This window comes from Pogona vitticeps, chromosome 2 (assembly GCF_051106095.1).
Source record: "Pogona vitticeps strain Pit_001003342236 chromosome 2, PviZW2.1, whole genome shotgun sequence".
NCBI lineage: Eukaryota > Metazoa > Chordata > Lepidosauria > Squamata > Agamidae > Pogona > Pogona vitticeps.
The window spans coordinates 15656810-15672141 of NC_135784.1; the positions used below are offsets into that span (position 1 = coordinate 15656810).

At 41.6% G+C, this 15332-nt stretch overlaps 2 protein-coding genes across 7 annotated transcripts; one reads left to right on the forward strand and one right to left on the reverse strand.

Annotated features, from left to right (window-relative positions):
- Positions 1 to 3153: 3153 nt before the first annotated feature.
- On the reverse strand, positions 3154 to 10683 carry LOC144587393 (uncharacterized). Of its 6 annotated transcripts, none has more exons than XM_078387959.1 (4): positions 10628 to 10683; positions 8792 to 8991; positions 7486 to 7609; positions 3154 to 5204 (listed from the first exon to the last, which is right to left on the reverse strand). In XM_078387959.1, exon 4 carries the CDS (start codon positions 4744 to 4746, stop codon positions 3925 to 3927), a length of 822 nt encoding a protein of 273 aa, XP_078244085.1. In that variant the 5' UTR covers positions 4747 to 5204; positions 7486 to 7609; positions 8792 to 8991; positions 10628 to 10683; the 3' UTR covers positions 3154 to 3924. The 6 variants fall into 6 exon arrangements, with proteins under 6 accessions (XP_078244085.1, XP_078244083.1, XP_078244081.1 ...); XM_078387957.1 differs by lacking the exon at positions 10628 to 10683 and adding an exon at positions 9559 to 9710; XM_078387955.1 differs by lacking the exon at positions 10628 to 10683 and adding an exon at positions 9449 to 9548.
- A 1484-nt stretch (positions 10684 to 12167) lies between these two features.
- On the forward strand, positions 12168 to 14706 carry LOC110091343 (uncharacterized). Its single transcript, XM_072988079.2, has 2 exons — positions 12168 to 12317; positions 13151 to 14706. Exon 2 carries the CDS (start codon positions 13318 to 13320, stop codon positions 14083 to 14085), a length of 768 nt encoding a protein of 255 aa, XP_072844180.2. The 5' UTR covers positions 12168 to 12317; positions 13151 to 13317; the 3' UTR covers positions 14086 to 14706.
- Positions 14707 to 15332: the final 626 nt, after the last annotated feature.

Genomic DNA, 15332 nt, shown 5'->3' on the forward strand with positions numbered 1-15332 from the left:
CATTTCCTGCCTTTCTAGGAAGCACCGCTCTCTATGACTTTAACCCTTAGAACACTGGTTCTTAACCTTGAGTTACTTAGGAGTTTTGGACTGCAACTCCCAGAAGCCTTCACCACCAGCTGTCCTGACTGGGGTTTCTGGGAGTTGCAGTTCAAAAGCATCCGAGTAACAAAAGTTAAGAACCACTGCCTTAGAAGACCAACATCTCTGCCTAGAGCTCCTTCAAGGGTGTCGGGTTTATTTGTGCTATTTACATGCTGCCTTTCTCCCCATAGGGCAGTGGTCCCCAACCTTGGGCTGCCAAATGTTCTTGGACTACAACTCCCAGAAGCCTTCACCACCACCTCTGATGGCCAGGATTTCTGGGAGTTGAAGTCCAAGAACATCTGAAGGCCCAAGGTTGGGGACTACTGCCATAGGGGACCCAAGGCGGCTCACAACAATGGCAACGATAAAATAATCCCAGATTTTTTAAAAAACGCCATTGAAAAACTGCGCCTAACCATTTATCTTAGCATTGCTTCCTTGTGGTCCTTTCCTGTTATTTTGAACAGTTTTTTTTTAAAAGTAGCGCCCATTTCTGATTCAGCAGAAGTAGGATTCCACGAAATGGTGGGAAAAAAAGAAAGATTAAAATATAACTAACTTTTAAAGGTTGCAGTCATCCTGGCTATTTTAATTTGGATGCAGCAACTCTAAATAGTGATGTAACGCCACACCTGAACCAGCCTTCTAAAGTCTTCACCTAAGAAGTTCTATTTGGAGTGTTTTTTTGGGCCACTGATTTTATTCTGAATAATCCACTGTAACGATCTCTATTTCCTCATATGGGACTGAAATGTTCTATGCTTCTGTATTTTAAGATTTATTGGTCTTTATTTAGTAGTTTATTTTAGACTCCTTTAGTAGTCATTTATCAATTACAGTGAACCCTCGACTTACAGACGGCTCGACTTACAGACTTTTCGAGTTACAGACTTCTCTGGCCGCAGAATTTAGGTTCGACTTGCAGCCAGAGAATCGACCTACAGACCAGAAAAAAACAAAATGGAACAAAAATGGAACAAAAACCGCCGGTTATGGGATTAATCGGTTTTCAATGCATTGTAGGGCAATGGAGACTCGACCTACAGACTTTTCAACCTGCAGCCACCATTCCAATATGGATTAATTCCATAAGTAGAGGGTCCACTGTATCTGCTCAGTGTATGACGTCCTTAGCACCTCGAGGTGTGCACATTTCAAACACTTCTATCATTTTTACAATAGTCTCTGTTAAAGTCAACAATACAGTGGTGCCTCGCTTGATGAGGATAACCCATTCCAGCAAAATCACTGTAGAATGAAATCCTCATCAAGCGAAAATAAAAAAACCAATTGCAATGCATTGAAAACCAGTTCAATGCATTCCAATGGGCTAAATACCTAATCATCCAGCGAAGATCCTCCATAGGGACTTGGTATGAAATACCTCTATTCAGAGCACGCTACCATAGTCTCTCAAGACTGAAGGATGCCTCCATTATGAAAGACTCAGGCTCCCGCTTGGGATTTGGACTCAAAGAGTTGCCAACATACCTGCTATTGACTAGTGGATTACATCCGGGCACCCTAAAAAGGCAACCACCACCACTACAACAACAATAAAGAAACTGTGTCACACCTCATCTACGAATGTCCAAAGATTGCACAAACAGATTACAAAATAGACATGACAGAGTGGCACAATTAGTGCACTGATCATTATGCAAAAAGTATAACTTGACAGCTTCCAAAAAAACCCCATGGGAACGTCAGGTCGAAAAGGTATCAGAAAATAAGGAAGCAAGTTCTTGTGGGATTTCTGGATCCAAACTGATGGGCAGCTTGAACATAACACACCAGACATGGTCATAATAGAACAAAGATATGTCTGGATCATTGACATTGCAATTCTAGGAGATGCCAGAGTTGAAGATAAAGAATAGGAAAAACAAACAAACAAAATACAGAGACTTGGCAATTGAAACATCTCACTTGTCGATGAAACATACCTCAGTGGTCCCCATCGTGATCAGGGCTTTGGGAACAATATCAAGATATTTCACACAGTATTATGAGCAGTTTCTAATTTAATTATGCAGGCTACACATTCACCCTCACAGAACAATGGGTAATTTACCAACCTGGGAAAGATGGAAGGCTGAGTCAACTTAGACCCGGGCTACCTGTGACCGGAGGGGGTGGGATTAAACTCAAGTCATGAGCAGATTTTTTTGACTGCAGTATGGCAGTTTAAACACTGTGCCACGAGGCTCTTCCTATGTTTCATATTAGTGCTATACCAGGATGGCCAGGGAAATAGCAAAAAAAGTGGTGGCAGATGGGACATAGAATATAAATAAACAAGGCATAGTGGATTTTGTCTGGAGTGCTAAAATAAATATGCCTCAGGTAGAAAGGGAGTTTGAAGAGGAAGAAAGCAGGTGCGAATCTTGGTTCATGAGAGAGCCAGGGTGCTTGAGTGGATAATATGTTGGGCTGGGTCTCAGGAGACAGGCTTTTAATACCCACTTGGCCATGGAAACTGAAGGAAGAGGTAGTAGTGGAGATATTTAAGCTAAAACTCATCAAGTATCTCATGTACCTTGAGGGGACTAATAGGGTTGTCATAATTTGAATACAATTTGACAGCACAGAAGGGGACGGGGTGGCGCTGCGGGCTAAACCGCAGAAGCCTCTGTGCTGCAGGGTCAGAAGACCATCAGTCGTAAGATCGAATCCACGTGGCGGAGTGAGCTCCCGTCGCTTTGTCCCAGCTCCTCGCCAACCTAGCATTCGAAAGCATGTAAATGCGAGTAGATAAATAGGGACCACCTCGGTGGGAAGGTAAACAGCGTTCCGTGTATAGCCGTGCTGGCCACGTGACCACGGAAACTGTCTTCGGATGAACGCTGGCTCTACAGCTTGGAGGTGGGGATGAGCACCGCCCCCTAGAGTCGAACACGACAGATTAAAATGTCAAGGGGAACCTTTACCTTTACCTGACAGCACAGAACACACACACACATTTTGTTACCATCACTTCCTCAGGTCGGATCTGTATTTTCCACACTGGCCCAGCCAGGATCCCTGTTTGCATAAACCAGACTGTTGATTCAAAGGCATCTCATTGCAGTCTGAGCATTTATTTCAGTTTCAAGACAATTGTCATAAAATGATGGATGTAGAATCCTATTAAAACCATCGCAGTAAAACATACAGTTAAAACAGTCAAAGAATGAGAGAACACGAGGCGAGGAGTTCCACGTAACAGATCCTGCTGCTCTAAGCATCTTCTGTCGCTCAGAAGTTCTTTCAGAGAAACAGCCCTGTTAGCCATCTACTTATTGTTGTAAAACAGAAGGGAAAATGTGTTTTTCTGTGAAGCTGAGGGGATCCTCACATTCAAAGCCACCATACGGTTTCTTTCCTCTACGCATTCACAGGTTGACAAAGCCTTAATTCATCATCCAAACTCTCCCTCAAACCTCAACAATCATGTCCTCTTCCCCACACAGAGATTCTGATGCGGTTTCAGGTCTGGTTTGGTGCAGAGGGCCCCCCATGTGCAATTTTCAAAGGTTCTCCTCTTTCTGAATCTGTTGGTGTTTGATGCACTGCACTCTACAACCGAAGCCTTCTCCACATCCTCCCCTCAGTGAATTTTTTAATGTTGTTTAAGACCTGAACTCTGGTGGAAGCTTTTCCCCACATTCTATACATTTAAAAGGTTTCTCCCCAGTGGGTATGTTTTGATTTTCTGTGAAGCATAAACTTAGCTTTGCATTTTTCCCCTCACATATTTCACAGTGTTAAGGGCTTCTCCTCGGAATGAAAGTCCTGATGTGATTAAAAAAAAAAACCCAATGGATCACTTAAAATTTTTTCACATTCTTCGTCTGCTTACGGTTTTTCCCCTGAGTGAATTTGTTGATGAACTGTCAGGTCTGCAAGGCAGTAGAACTGTTTCCCACATTCTTCACACAGATATTTTTTTTCTCCTGCATGAAATTGCTGATGTATTTTAAGGTGTGAAAGCTTCCTGAACCCCTCTCCACATTCATCACATTTGTAGGGCTTCCCCTCTGAATGTGAAAGTTGATGTACGGTAAAATCAGCGAGATACTGGAACCGTTTCCCACAGTCTTTGCATGTAAAACATTTTTCTCTTGAGTGAATTTGCTGATGCTCTGTTAGGTTTCCTTTCTTTCTGAACTTTTCCCCACATTCTTTGCATTCATGGGGTTTCTCCCCTGAATGAGTTTTCTGATGTGCTTTAAAATTACTGGGATCACTGAAACGTTTGCCACAGTCTTTGCACGCATAAGGTTTTTCTCCTGAGTGAATTCGCTGATGTCTTATAAGGTTTCTTTCTTGCCCAAACTTTTTCCCACATTCTTTGCACTGATAAGGTTTCTCCTCTGAATGAGTCTGCAGATGTCCTTTAAAATTACTGGCATCACTGTATTGTTTTCCACAGTCTTTGCATGTATAGGGTTTTTCTCCTGAATGAAGACGTTGATGTGTTACCAGGTTTGAGCGCTGGGTGAATTTTCTCCCGCATTCTTTGCATTGAAAGGGTTTCTCTCCTGTATGAATTTTCAGATGATCTTTAAGGTGTGCTTTCCGGCTGAAGCCCTGTCCACAATGAGAACATTTATGGGGTTTCTCTCCCGTGTGTATTCTTTGATGTGTCTTTAGTCCTGAACTTCCACTGAAGCTCATGCCACCTTTAATGCATTGAGAGGGTTTCTCTTCAGAGTGCAGTGGTTGAGGTACTTCAAGGTCAGAACCAACATTTAAGTATTTTTGAGAACTTAAGCATTTGTCAGAATTCTCCTCTGTGTGAAATCTTGTTTCTTCTGGACTCCTTCTGGAATTCTTTCTATGCTGCAAGCACTAACACATTTTGTCTTCCGTGTGGCAATTTAGACATTTCACAGGTCTTTTCCTCAGAGGGCTCTTTTGCTTAAACTCTGATCTTTGAAGAACACCGAGGGGTCTGTTTGTCATTTCTTCTTCATTCACAAGGTCCCATGGATGTTGGTGAGATATGTCTCCCCTGTGGTCTGCCTCGTTTCCCTCCTGTTTCTGTGATTCATCTCCATGACAACCATTCTCTTTTTCCTCCTCTCTACCTGGCGAGGTCCCATAGAGTCTTCCTTCCTTCTCCTGTGTTTCATCTGCTGGAAGAAGAGAATTTAAAATGAGTTGAGGATTCAGCGGTATAATGGGAAAAAATTATGCTTAAGAAGATTGTACATGGTGTTCATTATTGACCTGAGTTTCAACCTGCTTCATATCCAGGAAACATTTCTCTTGTCAAAGTCCTAAATTTTTTAGATGGAACTAAAAGAACAAGGAGTCTAGTGGCTGACAAGTGATGTCTGGTTACCTCAAAAGATGCACGCAGGATAGCCATTATAAACATACCTCTATGCACAGGTAATAAAAATACCCCCTTCACGAATTGCTGCCTTGTTGTGGCGAAGGGGCTTGAATAATTTAGAGAAGCTATGGGCTATGCTGTTCAGGGACAACCAAGATGGACTGATTATACTGGAAAGTTCTGACTAAACGCAATCCACCTGGAGCAGGAACTGGTAAGCCTCTCCAGTATCTTTCCCAAGAAAACCCCACGGACAGAAACAAAAGGCTAAAAGATATGACGCTGGAAGATGAGCCCCCCCAGGTCGGAAGGTGTCCAACATGCTTTTGAGGAAGAGCGGAGGACTACAAGTACTAATGAAGTGGTTGGGCCAAAGCCGAAAGGAGGCTCAACTGCAGACGCACCTGGAAGTGAAAGGAAAGTCTGGTGCTGCAAAGAAAAATACTGCACAGGAAGCTGGACTGTAAGATCTATGAACCTTGGGAAGCTGGATGTGGTCAAACAGGAGATGGCAACGATAAACATTGACATCCTGGGTGTCAGTGAACTAAAATGGACAGGAATGGGTGAATTCAACTCAGATGATTATCATGTCTACTATTGTGGGCAAGAATCCCGTAGAAGAAATGGAGTAGCCCTCATAGTCAACAAAAGAATAGGAAAAGCTGTACTGGGATGCAGTCTCAAAAATGATAGAATGATTTCAATGCGAATCCAAGGCAGACCTTTCAACATCATAGTAATCCAAGTTTATGCACCAACCACTGATGCTGAAGAGGCTGAAATTGACCAATTCTATGAGGAATTGCCCAAATGATATTACTGTCAAATAATATGGTATTCTCTACCGAAGTTCAGAATTCTTTAACCATTTGGATTGCTTCATTGTCAGCATTAAAGTTTGAACTTTTTTTATGGACTTGATTTTTGTCTTTTTCTTCAGCTCAGTGGCATTCATACATCTGAATTTCTTTAAGCTGGTCCTTTTTGCGATGGAAGGATCAGCCAACACAGTTGTTTCCGAGGGAAGCCGGTCTGTATTCGCTGTCTTCAGAGAATTTTTTCCCCATCCCCCCCCACTTTCTGCTTGATGTGACATATGGAAGAGGAAGAGAAAGGGACAGAAAAATGGAAGAAAAACATAAAATATGAGCCTCAGATTCTATTGGTTATGAAAATGAATTAATGATCTGAAATGTGATGAAGTCTTCAATCATGCCACTGAGTAAGTCAAAGGCTGTGGGCTTTCATTGTCCCACCTAATTTTTCAAAGACAGATGTGACGCCTGGTTGTGTTAAATGTGCTGGGTTATGTAAAAAAAGGCAAGTGACTTGATTAGAGTATTTCCTTATATTGTACAGAGTAGAGTATGTTCAAACTTCAAAGGTGCCCATTGCCTGATCCAGCAGGGCTCTTCTTAGGTTCTTATACAAATAAGTAATAAATAAATAAATATTCTACTCGCCATCTTTAGAGTGCCTACTATCTCCAGATCTACATAAATGCAAACACAGTGGTGCCTCACTTGATGATGTTAATTCGTTCCAGCGAAATCACTGTAGAGCGAAAACATCATAAAGTGAAATAAAAAAGCTCATTGAAATGCATTGAAAACTGTTCAGTGCTTTCCAATGGGCTGAAAACTCACCGTCCAGCGAAGATCCTCCATAGGGACGGCCATTTTTGGGTGCCTGCACAGCGAAAAATGGCTCCTAAAAACAGTGGGGAGCCATTTTGTACACCTGGTGACCATTTTGAAACCTGACTATCAGGTGTTTTTAGATCGTCGTAATGCTAAAATCGGTTCCTGAGGCAGGGAACCGATCATTTTGAAGTGGATTTTTCCCATTAAACCATCGTTTTGCAATCGCTTTTGCGATTGCAAAAACCTAATCATCAAGCGATTTCCTCGTTAAGCAAGGCAATCGTTAAGCAAGGCCCCACTGTAGACAAAAACATTTTAGCTGTTTTGCTTTGCAGTGTATTGGCTTGCAGCCCATATCCTTCTGAGTCCCCGTCTTTCTGTAAAAAAATAAATCTGTACCTGGAAGATACAAAGAAGCCTCTGACACACCTGAAGGGAGTGAAGGAGGTTCCTCTCTGTCCTCCTGCAGCCGTCTGTAGCTGCTTCGGTTCACCTTCCAGAGGAGTCCAGCCTTCCATGGATTTGGCTGAGAGCTTGCCCCCCTGTTTAGCACCTGTAACAGCAGAGCAGGAACCATGAATGTACCTCAGGTAAACTTGATGAAGCCATCCTCTCGTCTTGGAAAGGACAACCTAACCCAGATGCTTTCTGAGGCACGGTCTAGTCTTCTGAGGGTGCAACCATTCCTGGGTGTTCTATTTCTTTGGGAGGATCTCTCTATAGAACTGAAAGAGCTGTGAAACTACAATAAACCAGGAGGTATTGCGGCAGGAAATGAAGACCTCCAATGCCGCCTCAGAGGACAAGCAAGGGAACTACAGGTGTCTGAAAGCCTCACATTTTGCCTGGGGAACTTTAATAATAATAATAATAATAATAATAATAATAATAATAATAATAATAATAATAATAATAATAATAATAATAATAATAATAATAGAAGAAGAAGAAGAACAACACTAACTAACACTAACACTAACTAACACTAATTATTATTATTATTATTATTATTATTATTATTATTATTATTATTATTATTATTATTATTATTATTATTATTATTATTATTATTATTATTATTATTATTATTATTATTATTAAGAATTTGGGGCGCTGGTTTTCCAAGAAACACAAAAGGACAGATCCTAGAAGATAATTACCTGCTCCTGGTTTGGTACTAATTCTGTGCTTCATAATTGAACTACAGTTGGACCCCTGTATCCACAAGATAGGTATCCACTGTTTCACTTACCTGCAATCTGAGAATATTAAAAGAAAAACAACTAGAAATATGTATTTTCATTATTTACTAGAACTGGCCACTGAAGGAGCCAGAGACCATGCTATGTATTCTTGTTAGAATACATAGCATGGTCTCTTGCTCTCCCTAGTGGCCAGTCCTGGTGATGGGGAAAATACTTTTAAATTTTCTTTCTTTCTTTCTTTCTTTCTTTCTTTCTTTCTTTCTTTCTTTCTATCTATCTATCTATCTATCTAATTTTTACCCTGCCTTTCTCCTTTTAAAGGACCCAAGGTGGTTTACATCATTAAAAGACAATATATAAGATAAGAACAATGAGTATAAAGAGGCAGCTTACATCATTAGAAGACAATATTAAGTTAAAACAATAAGTATGCAATTGGTTAGAGAGATACTATTTCTGTATTACACTATCTTTTCTCATTGCTAAGCCATGTTCTCTGTTGCAAACTCCATATTTTTCCTCTTACTCACCCAGGTGGCCTCCACAGAAAGAAGCACTCAAATTTGGCAATTATTCCATGAAGTTGCTAGTTCTTTCTGCTTCTTCTGTCACATCCAGCTTTGCATTGCCGCCTCAAAATTGTACCAGCTCCCGAAAATTTTCCCTTAGGAATGGCAAGGGGTTCTGGGATTTGTAGTTCAGAAGGAGAGGAGGAGAGAGAATCTGTTGTCTAGGAAAAGAGTGGAGAGGTGTTTCGGAGTATTCACTTCCATGTTGTTATTGGTATCCTTCCTGTCTTTATTCATTCATTCCTGTTGCTTCTGAACCTAAAGGCAGATTATTTGCCTTCTCAAATTATGCTGCTTGCATAGTGGCAGTGTAAACTCCCAGTAGGATCTTAGCCCACACAATCATCTACATTTACGCCATACTGAAAAGCCAAAATATTACAAGTTTTAAAAGCTGTAAAGGTTTTCTTGCTGATGCATGCAGAAATATGAAAATTCTCACAAGAATATGCATAAAATGAAAACTATTCCTGAGACCCTAAAGCATGTTGTTAAAGACACACAAAATCAGTACAAAATATCGACACCCAATTAAGCCTTTCCAATGTCTAACTCAAGTCAATTGCTGATTTTCTGGTGCCGTCTTGTTATCTTTTCTACTGCTTTAAGGAAGTTCACCTGACACCTTTTTCAATCCGTGTCTCACACTCTTGCTTCTTCTTTGAAGATGTGTGTGATTTATGCCCCATATTTACACTCTGTGCCTTATTATCGTAACCCAAACAAACCTTTCTTATTCCACTGGGCAGCGAAGGGTTAGTAACGGCCGACACCTGGATTTAGCAGATTGGTATAGGAGCTGCTTTCTAGCAATTCACATCAATGCCAGTAGATGGAGGTGCAACACAATGAAATGCAAACCTTCAAAAAAGTTTACACAACCAGTTTGTAACCTTGATCAGCTGGTCAGCGGTTTCCGGTACACTTGGAAATATTATGAAATGACTCACGGTAGCAATATTAAACCGTAGTTTTAAAACGTACTATACTTTCCTTTTCTCCCCCCCCTCCCGCCATAAAACACAAATTAGAAGTATTGACAGCCACATTTCACAATAAATGAAGTGCGAGTCACATGCCTAGTTGCATGACTGGCCTTTGACTAAGCACTTCAGTAATTATCACAGTCTAGTCCACTGGTTCTTAACCTTTGTTACTCAGATGTTTTTGGACTGCAACTCCCAGAAGCCTTCACCATCAGCTCTGCTGGCTGGGGTTTCTGGGAGTTGCAGTTCAAAAACACCTGAGTAACAAAGGTTAAGAACCACTGGTCTAGTCCACTGGTTCTCAACCTTTGATACTCTCCTTCCCAAGGACAGACTTCTCATTTAGAAAGACCTTAACTGTAAATTGGAAGAAACTCTGACAGTCACCCCCTCCGCCTCCCTTGTTCATTCTTGCCTGCCTACGCAAAACATTCATCTAGCAAAGCAAGTTACAGAAAGCGAAATGGCTACGGTTAGGCTAAGATATATTTTATATGTACTGTATTAACTGGACCCCTTCAAAGAGGAGACGAGGCTGAGTGGAAAAGAGGAAGACCAAGTGAGAGAGGGATGGAGCCCATAAAGGAACCCCCTGTCTTGCTTTTGCAGTGCTCAGCAGCACCATTGATTAGAAGACTTTTTAAAGGTCTCTAATTCAACATGTTGCCATGAGGGTGAAGGAGATAACAGTAACTACAACTACTACGAGAACAACACATCCTGGAGTGAGCTAAACATACTGAGCCCAGAACATGCTGAGAACCTTCTCTGGGGCAAGGGATAGCATGCCGGATGGTATTCGCCTACTTACCTTGGGAAACAGACTGTGACCAGAACTGAAACATCAATCGCAATTTCCAGTGGATGGCTGAAATCCTGTTGCTTAACACCCTATGTTGCACGATTGTGGTTTGTTGAAGCAAGTGGGGATCGGGAGAGTCAACTCCTCTGTAGGGCCAATGGATTCAGATGGATCTATTTGAGTTGCTACTGGTTTTAGCAAAGGAAGTAGCAACTAGAGTACTCGAGTAGGACTACTCGAATCAATGGAACTTATACAGTTAACTCACCAAAACCTTACTGATTCAATGGGCCTACTCTAGCACAATTTACTACACTAAGCCAAAAGATTTAAGCCATTGCTTGCATTTGTGCTCTTTAATTTTCGAAATCCCCTCAGACATGGACAACACGTGGAAGCTCAGAAAGTGAATGAATAAAACCAGGAAGGTTAGTGATAAAAATATGAAAATGAAGATATCAATTAAAAAAACCCTTCTCAAATGCTTTTTTCCCTCAGAAAAAAAGATTTTCTTTATACCTGAATTTCTCTTTTGCTCTGAACTACAAACTCCAGACTTCCTTGAAATCTTAGGGTAATTCTTGGCAGGTGGTTCAATTTCAAGGCGGGAATGTGGGCATGATAAAAGCAAAAAGAGAAGAGTTACAATTAGTAATGAGTCACCAGCCGAAGGAAACACAGACTTCCAGACCACCATCACCACCTTAGCCAGATATGGGTGCTGGCTTTTGCTCTGTTTCTTGCTGCTAGAAATTCTCCTACTGGGTGAGTCCTCTGTTGATTCCTTTCCTCCATATTTTCTGCTTCTCTCTAGCTGGATTGTGAACTTTCCTGGGCAGTTGGGCGTCACCTTGGTAAGTGACAGGAAAATAAGGGGCTTCTGAGAGAGAAAATATGGGGCTTCTGAGAGGAGATAACTCTGCAATGGGCCAATATTGCCAGAGGGAGACGGTCTCTATGCACCACATCCTTGTCGTGGGGCTAGAGAGAGGGATCTCTTCTAGGGATATCTCCTTTGGATATTTTTGGATGCCAGTCCCCAAAATTCCTCAATCTGAGATTTCTGTTTCAGAGACACACACCTTCAGACTTCAGGTGTTTTCTTCATTTCTAGCAGGGCTTCTTACATCATTCATTTCCTGTTGCAATGCCTCCTGGGTGTAATCTTACAGCTCTTTCAGTTCTATATAGACAGTGCCTTCCAAAAACTACAGTGCCTTGGGATTTGGGGGAGCAGGAACTTGAGACCTTTCGTGCAGCCTCTGAAGACTAGGCCTTGAGGGAAAATACAAGGTGTCTGAAATTGTAGATTGGGACTACCAAAGTTCCTCCAGAAGAGGAATTCTGGGATAAATTTGGGAGTTGGAGTGCAGGAAATCCAAATGCCACATCATTATTTTCTCTTAATGGGGTAAGGTGATAGCATTATGGCTTCTATAAAGAGCTGAATTAGATTCTCCCTTCGAAAGCAAATGAACTTATAAATGAAGTTAGGGCTGGTGTTCCGGCTGTTACTCTAAAAAGCTTCTGCTCTGTTGTTAAAGGTGACAGATGAAGGTCGACCTTTGATCAACACCCATGGAAGGAGAGGCTTCTCTTAAGGATAAATAGAAGCAGCTACAAACAGGAGCCAGCCAAAAAGAGGATGATGCAGATGAAGCTTTTATTCTCCTTTTAGAGGCCCTTGAGGATTTACAAGGTATATATCCCCTGATCACACTTGTTGCTCTCTTCCCAACTGGCTTTAGTTTGTTGGCATCCCTCTTAAAGTTCAGTGTCCAGAAACTGGAGCCGGAACTCAAGATGAGGCCTAACCAGTGCTGAATAGAGGAGAACTAGTACGTCATGGGATTTGGAGACTATACTTGCAGGATAAAAGAGCGTTTGCCTTTTTATGCAGCCAGCTCGCGCTCTTGGTTCATATTCACCAAGGGCTTGGTTTCCAGTCCCCTGATCACCCTTGTTGCTCTCTTCTCAACTGGCTCCAGCTTCTTGGCATCCCTCTTATTCAGCGTATGATCTACAACAATTCAAAAACCCTTTTCACTCATAATATTACTGAGCCAAGTATTCCCCATTTTGTAACTGTTCATTTGCGGGATTTCTTTACCCTAGGTGGAGAACTTTGCCCTTATCCCTGTGAAAGTTCATTCTGTTGTTTTCAGCCCAATGCTTGAGCTTATCAAGATCTTTTTGAATTTTGTTCCTATCTTTCAGGGTATTAACACTCACTTCTTAGCCATTGGTCCTGATGTTTCTTTAGCTAAACCTAAAAATTGGCCTCCCGGACCAAACTCTGGGAGGCAGTGGAAGACGGGAGGGCCTGGCTTTCTCTGGTCCATCGGGTCACAAAGAGTCAGACATGACTTAACGTCTAAACAACAACAACAACAAATTTTAGGAGAGGAATATGAGAAAGATTTCCTGATTACAAAGCAGGTTGATGAATGCAATAAACGTTCTTCTCTGGCACCATTTCCCCTTTAAACCCACTAGATCCTCAATTCACTATTAATTCTCTCCTTTGAGCAGATGAGGGAAAAGAGAAGGAAGTAAGACTCCAGGGGTCATTGCCAGAAAGAGGGGAGGATGAAAATGAGAACTGTTGGGATGGAAATGAATCACTGTGGCAGAATCGGGAAGACCAGAGGAGAGACATATCTCACAGATATCTGAGTGCCGTTGCCTCTGAAGATGAAATGGGAAAAACAACAAACTGGAGCATCAGTGCTCTTCAAAGCTCAGAGTATCAACAAAACATCCCTCTGAGGAAAGGTCCAGTGAAATGTCCAACATGTCACGCCGAGATAAATCTGTGTCACTGTTTGGCGTATGGAGAAAGTTTCAGATGGAGCCCAGAAGAGACAAGATTTCACACAGGGGAGAAACACAAATGCTTTAGTTCTGACTTTAAAGCATCTCAACCAATGCATTCTCAAGGGAAAGCTTGTAAGTGCATTGAGTGTGGCATGAGCTTCAAGAGAAGTTCAGAACTTGAAAGACATCAAAGAATACACACAGGAGAGAAAGCATACAAATGTCCTGAATGTGGACAGGCCTTCACACGCAGTTCACATCTTCAAGTACATCAACGAATTCATTCAGGAGAGAAACCCTATGAGTGTAAAGAATGTGGGAAATGTTTCAGTCATCTCTCAGCTTTTAAAGTCCATCAGCACCGGCATTCAGGGGAGAAACCATATTCTTGTAAAGAATGTGGGAAATGTTTCTACCGGAGCAGTGATCTTCAAGTACACCAGCGAATTCATACAGGAGAAAAACCCTATACATGCAAAGAATGTGGGAAAAGCTTTAGGCAGCTCATACATTTCCAGAAACATAAACACTCACAGTCAAGCGAGAAGCCCTATCGTTGTGAAGAATGTGGGAGAAGCTTCACAACTAGTTCAGCCCTTACATGGCATCGAAAAATTCATGGTGGGGAGAAATCAGATAAATGTTATTAATATGGGAAAAACCTCTGTTGAAGTAAAGATCTTGTAGAGCACAAATAGTTGACTCTGGGGAAAATCCCTATCCATGCAAAGAATGTGGAGAAAGCTTCTGTTGTAATGCTCAGTACATCAAACATCAACCTATGCACAGAGAGGGGAAACTTTGAAACATGCAGGAAATGAACTTATTAAACTCCATCCATATGTCCAGTCAGGGAAGAAAACATACGGAGGGTCATAATACAGGGAGAGCTCTGGTGTTGAATGAAGCTGTTGTGAACCTATGAATGTACCACAGAAAGAAACTTTATAGTGGCTTCAAAGGGCATAATCCCCTCAACTCTATTGAATTCGCTTTCTCCAACGGCGCCACAAAACTCACATTCCTAATGGCATTTTATAGCAGTAAGTGGTTGATTAACAAACATGATGCTGTGAATGAGCTTTTGAGGGTGGGAACGCCTTTACAGAAAGAAGACATGATTTGTGCAACTTCCTTCCTTCTGTTCTGTGATGGTTTGATTGTTTTAATCTTGGATTTTTTTTAATTTTACTGGGATGGTTTTAACTTGATTCTAACTTCATTACTGTATGAAAGTTGCCTTGGAACTGAAATAAATGTTCAGACTGGAATGAGGCCTCTACAGATTATCAGCCTGGATTATGCAAATAGGGATCCTGAGTGGATGATTGTGAATAATCTTGAGCCTATTTACAGGAGAACAAAGTTTGTGTAAGTTACAGCAACCCTAAAAGGGTTTTCAAGTACACTGGTGCCCCACATAGCGATGTTAATCCGTTAAAAAAAAAGTCGCTAACCGGATTCGTTGCTATGCGGGGCAAAAAGCCCCATAGGAACACATTAAAACATGTTTAATCCGTTCCTATAGAGGAAAAACTCACCGCTATGAGGAAATCCTCCATCTGGCCGCCATTTTCACCACCCAGTAAGCAAGGAAACCGCGCGAAAACGCGTGCGGTGGCCATTTTGTTTACCCGGCAGCCATTTTGGAACTGCTGATCAGCTGTTTTTTAAACATAGCAATGCAGTTTTCGCCAATTTAGAACATCGCAATGCAATCGCTTTTGCGATCACAAAATCCGCATCGCTATGCGGATTCATCTTTAAACAGGGTGCTCCCTATGCGGGGCACCACTGTATATGAGATATTTAAGGAGTGGTATCACAATTACCAAAATGAACTATTGAACAAGAGAGCAAGCAAGGCCATAGGTATGACACTCAAACAAGTACCTGA

What these genes read in the sequence shown, in the direction of transcription:
- LOC144587393 (XM_078387959.1), bottom strand. Translation starts at nt 4,746, where the DNA reads ATGAGCTTCAGTGGAAGTTCAGGACTAAAGACACATCAAAGAATACAC.
- LOC110091343 (XM_072988079.2), top strand. Translation starts at nt 13,318, where the DNA reads ATGGGAAAAACAACAAACTGGAGCATCAGTGCTCTTCAAAGCTCAGAG.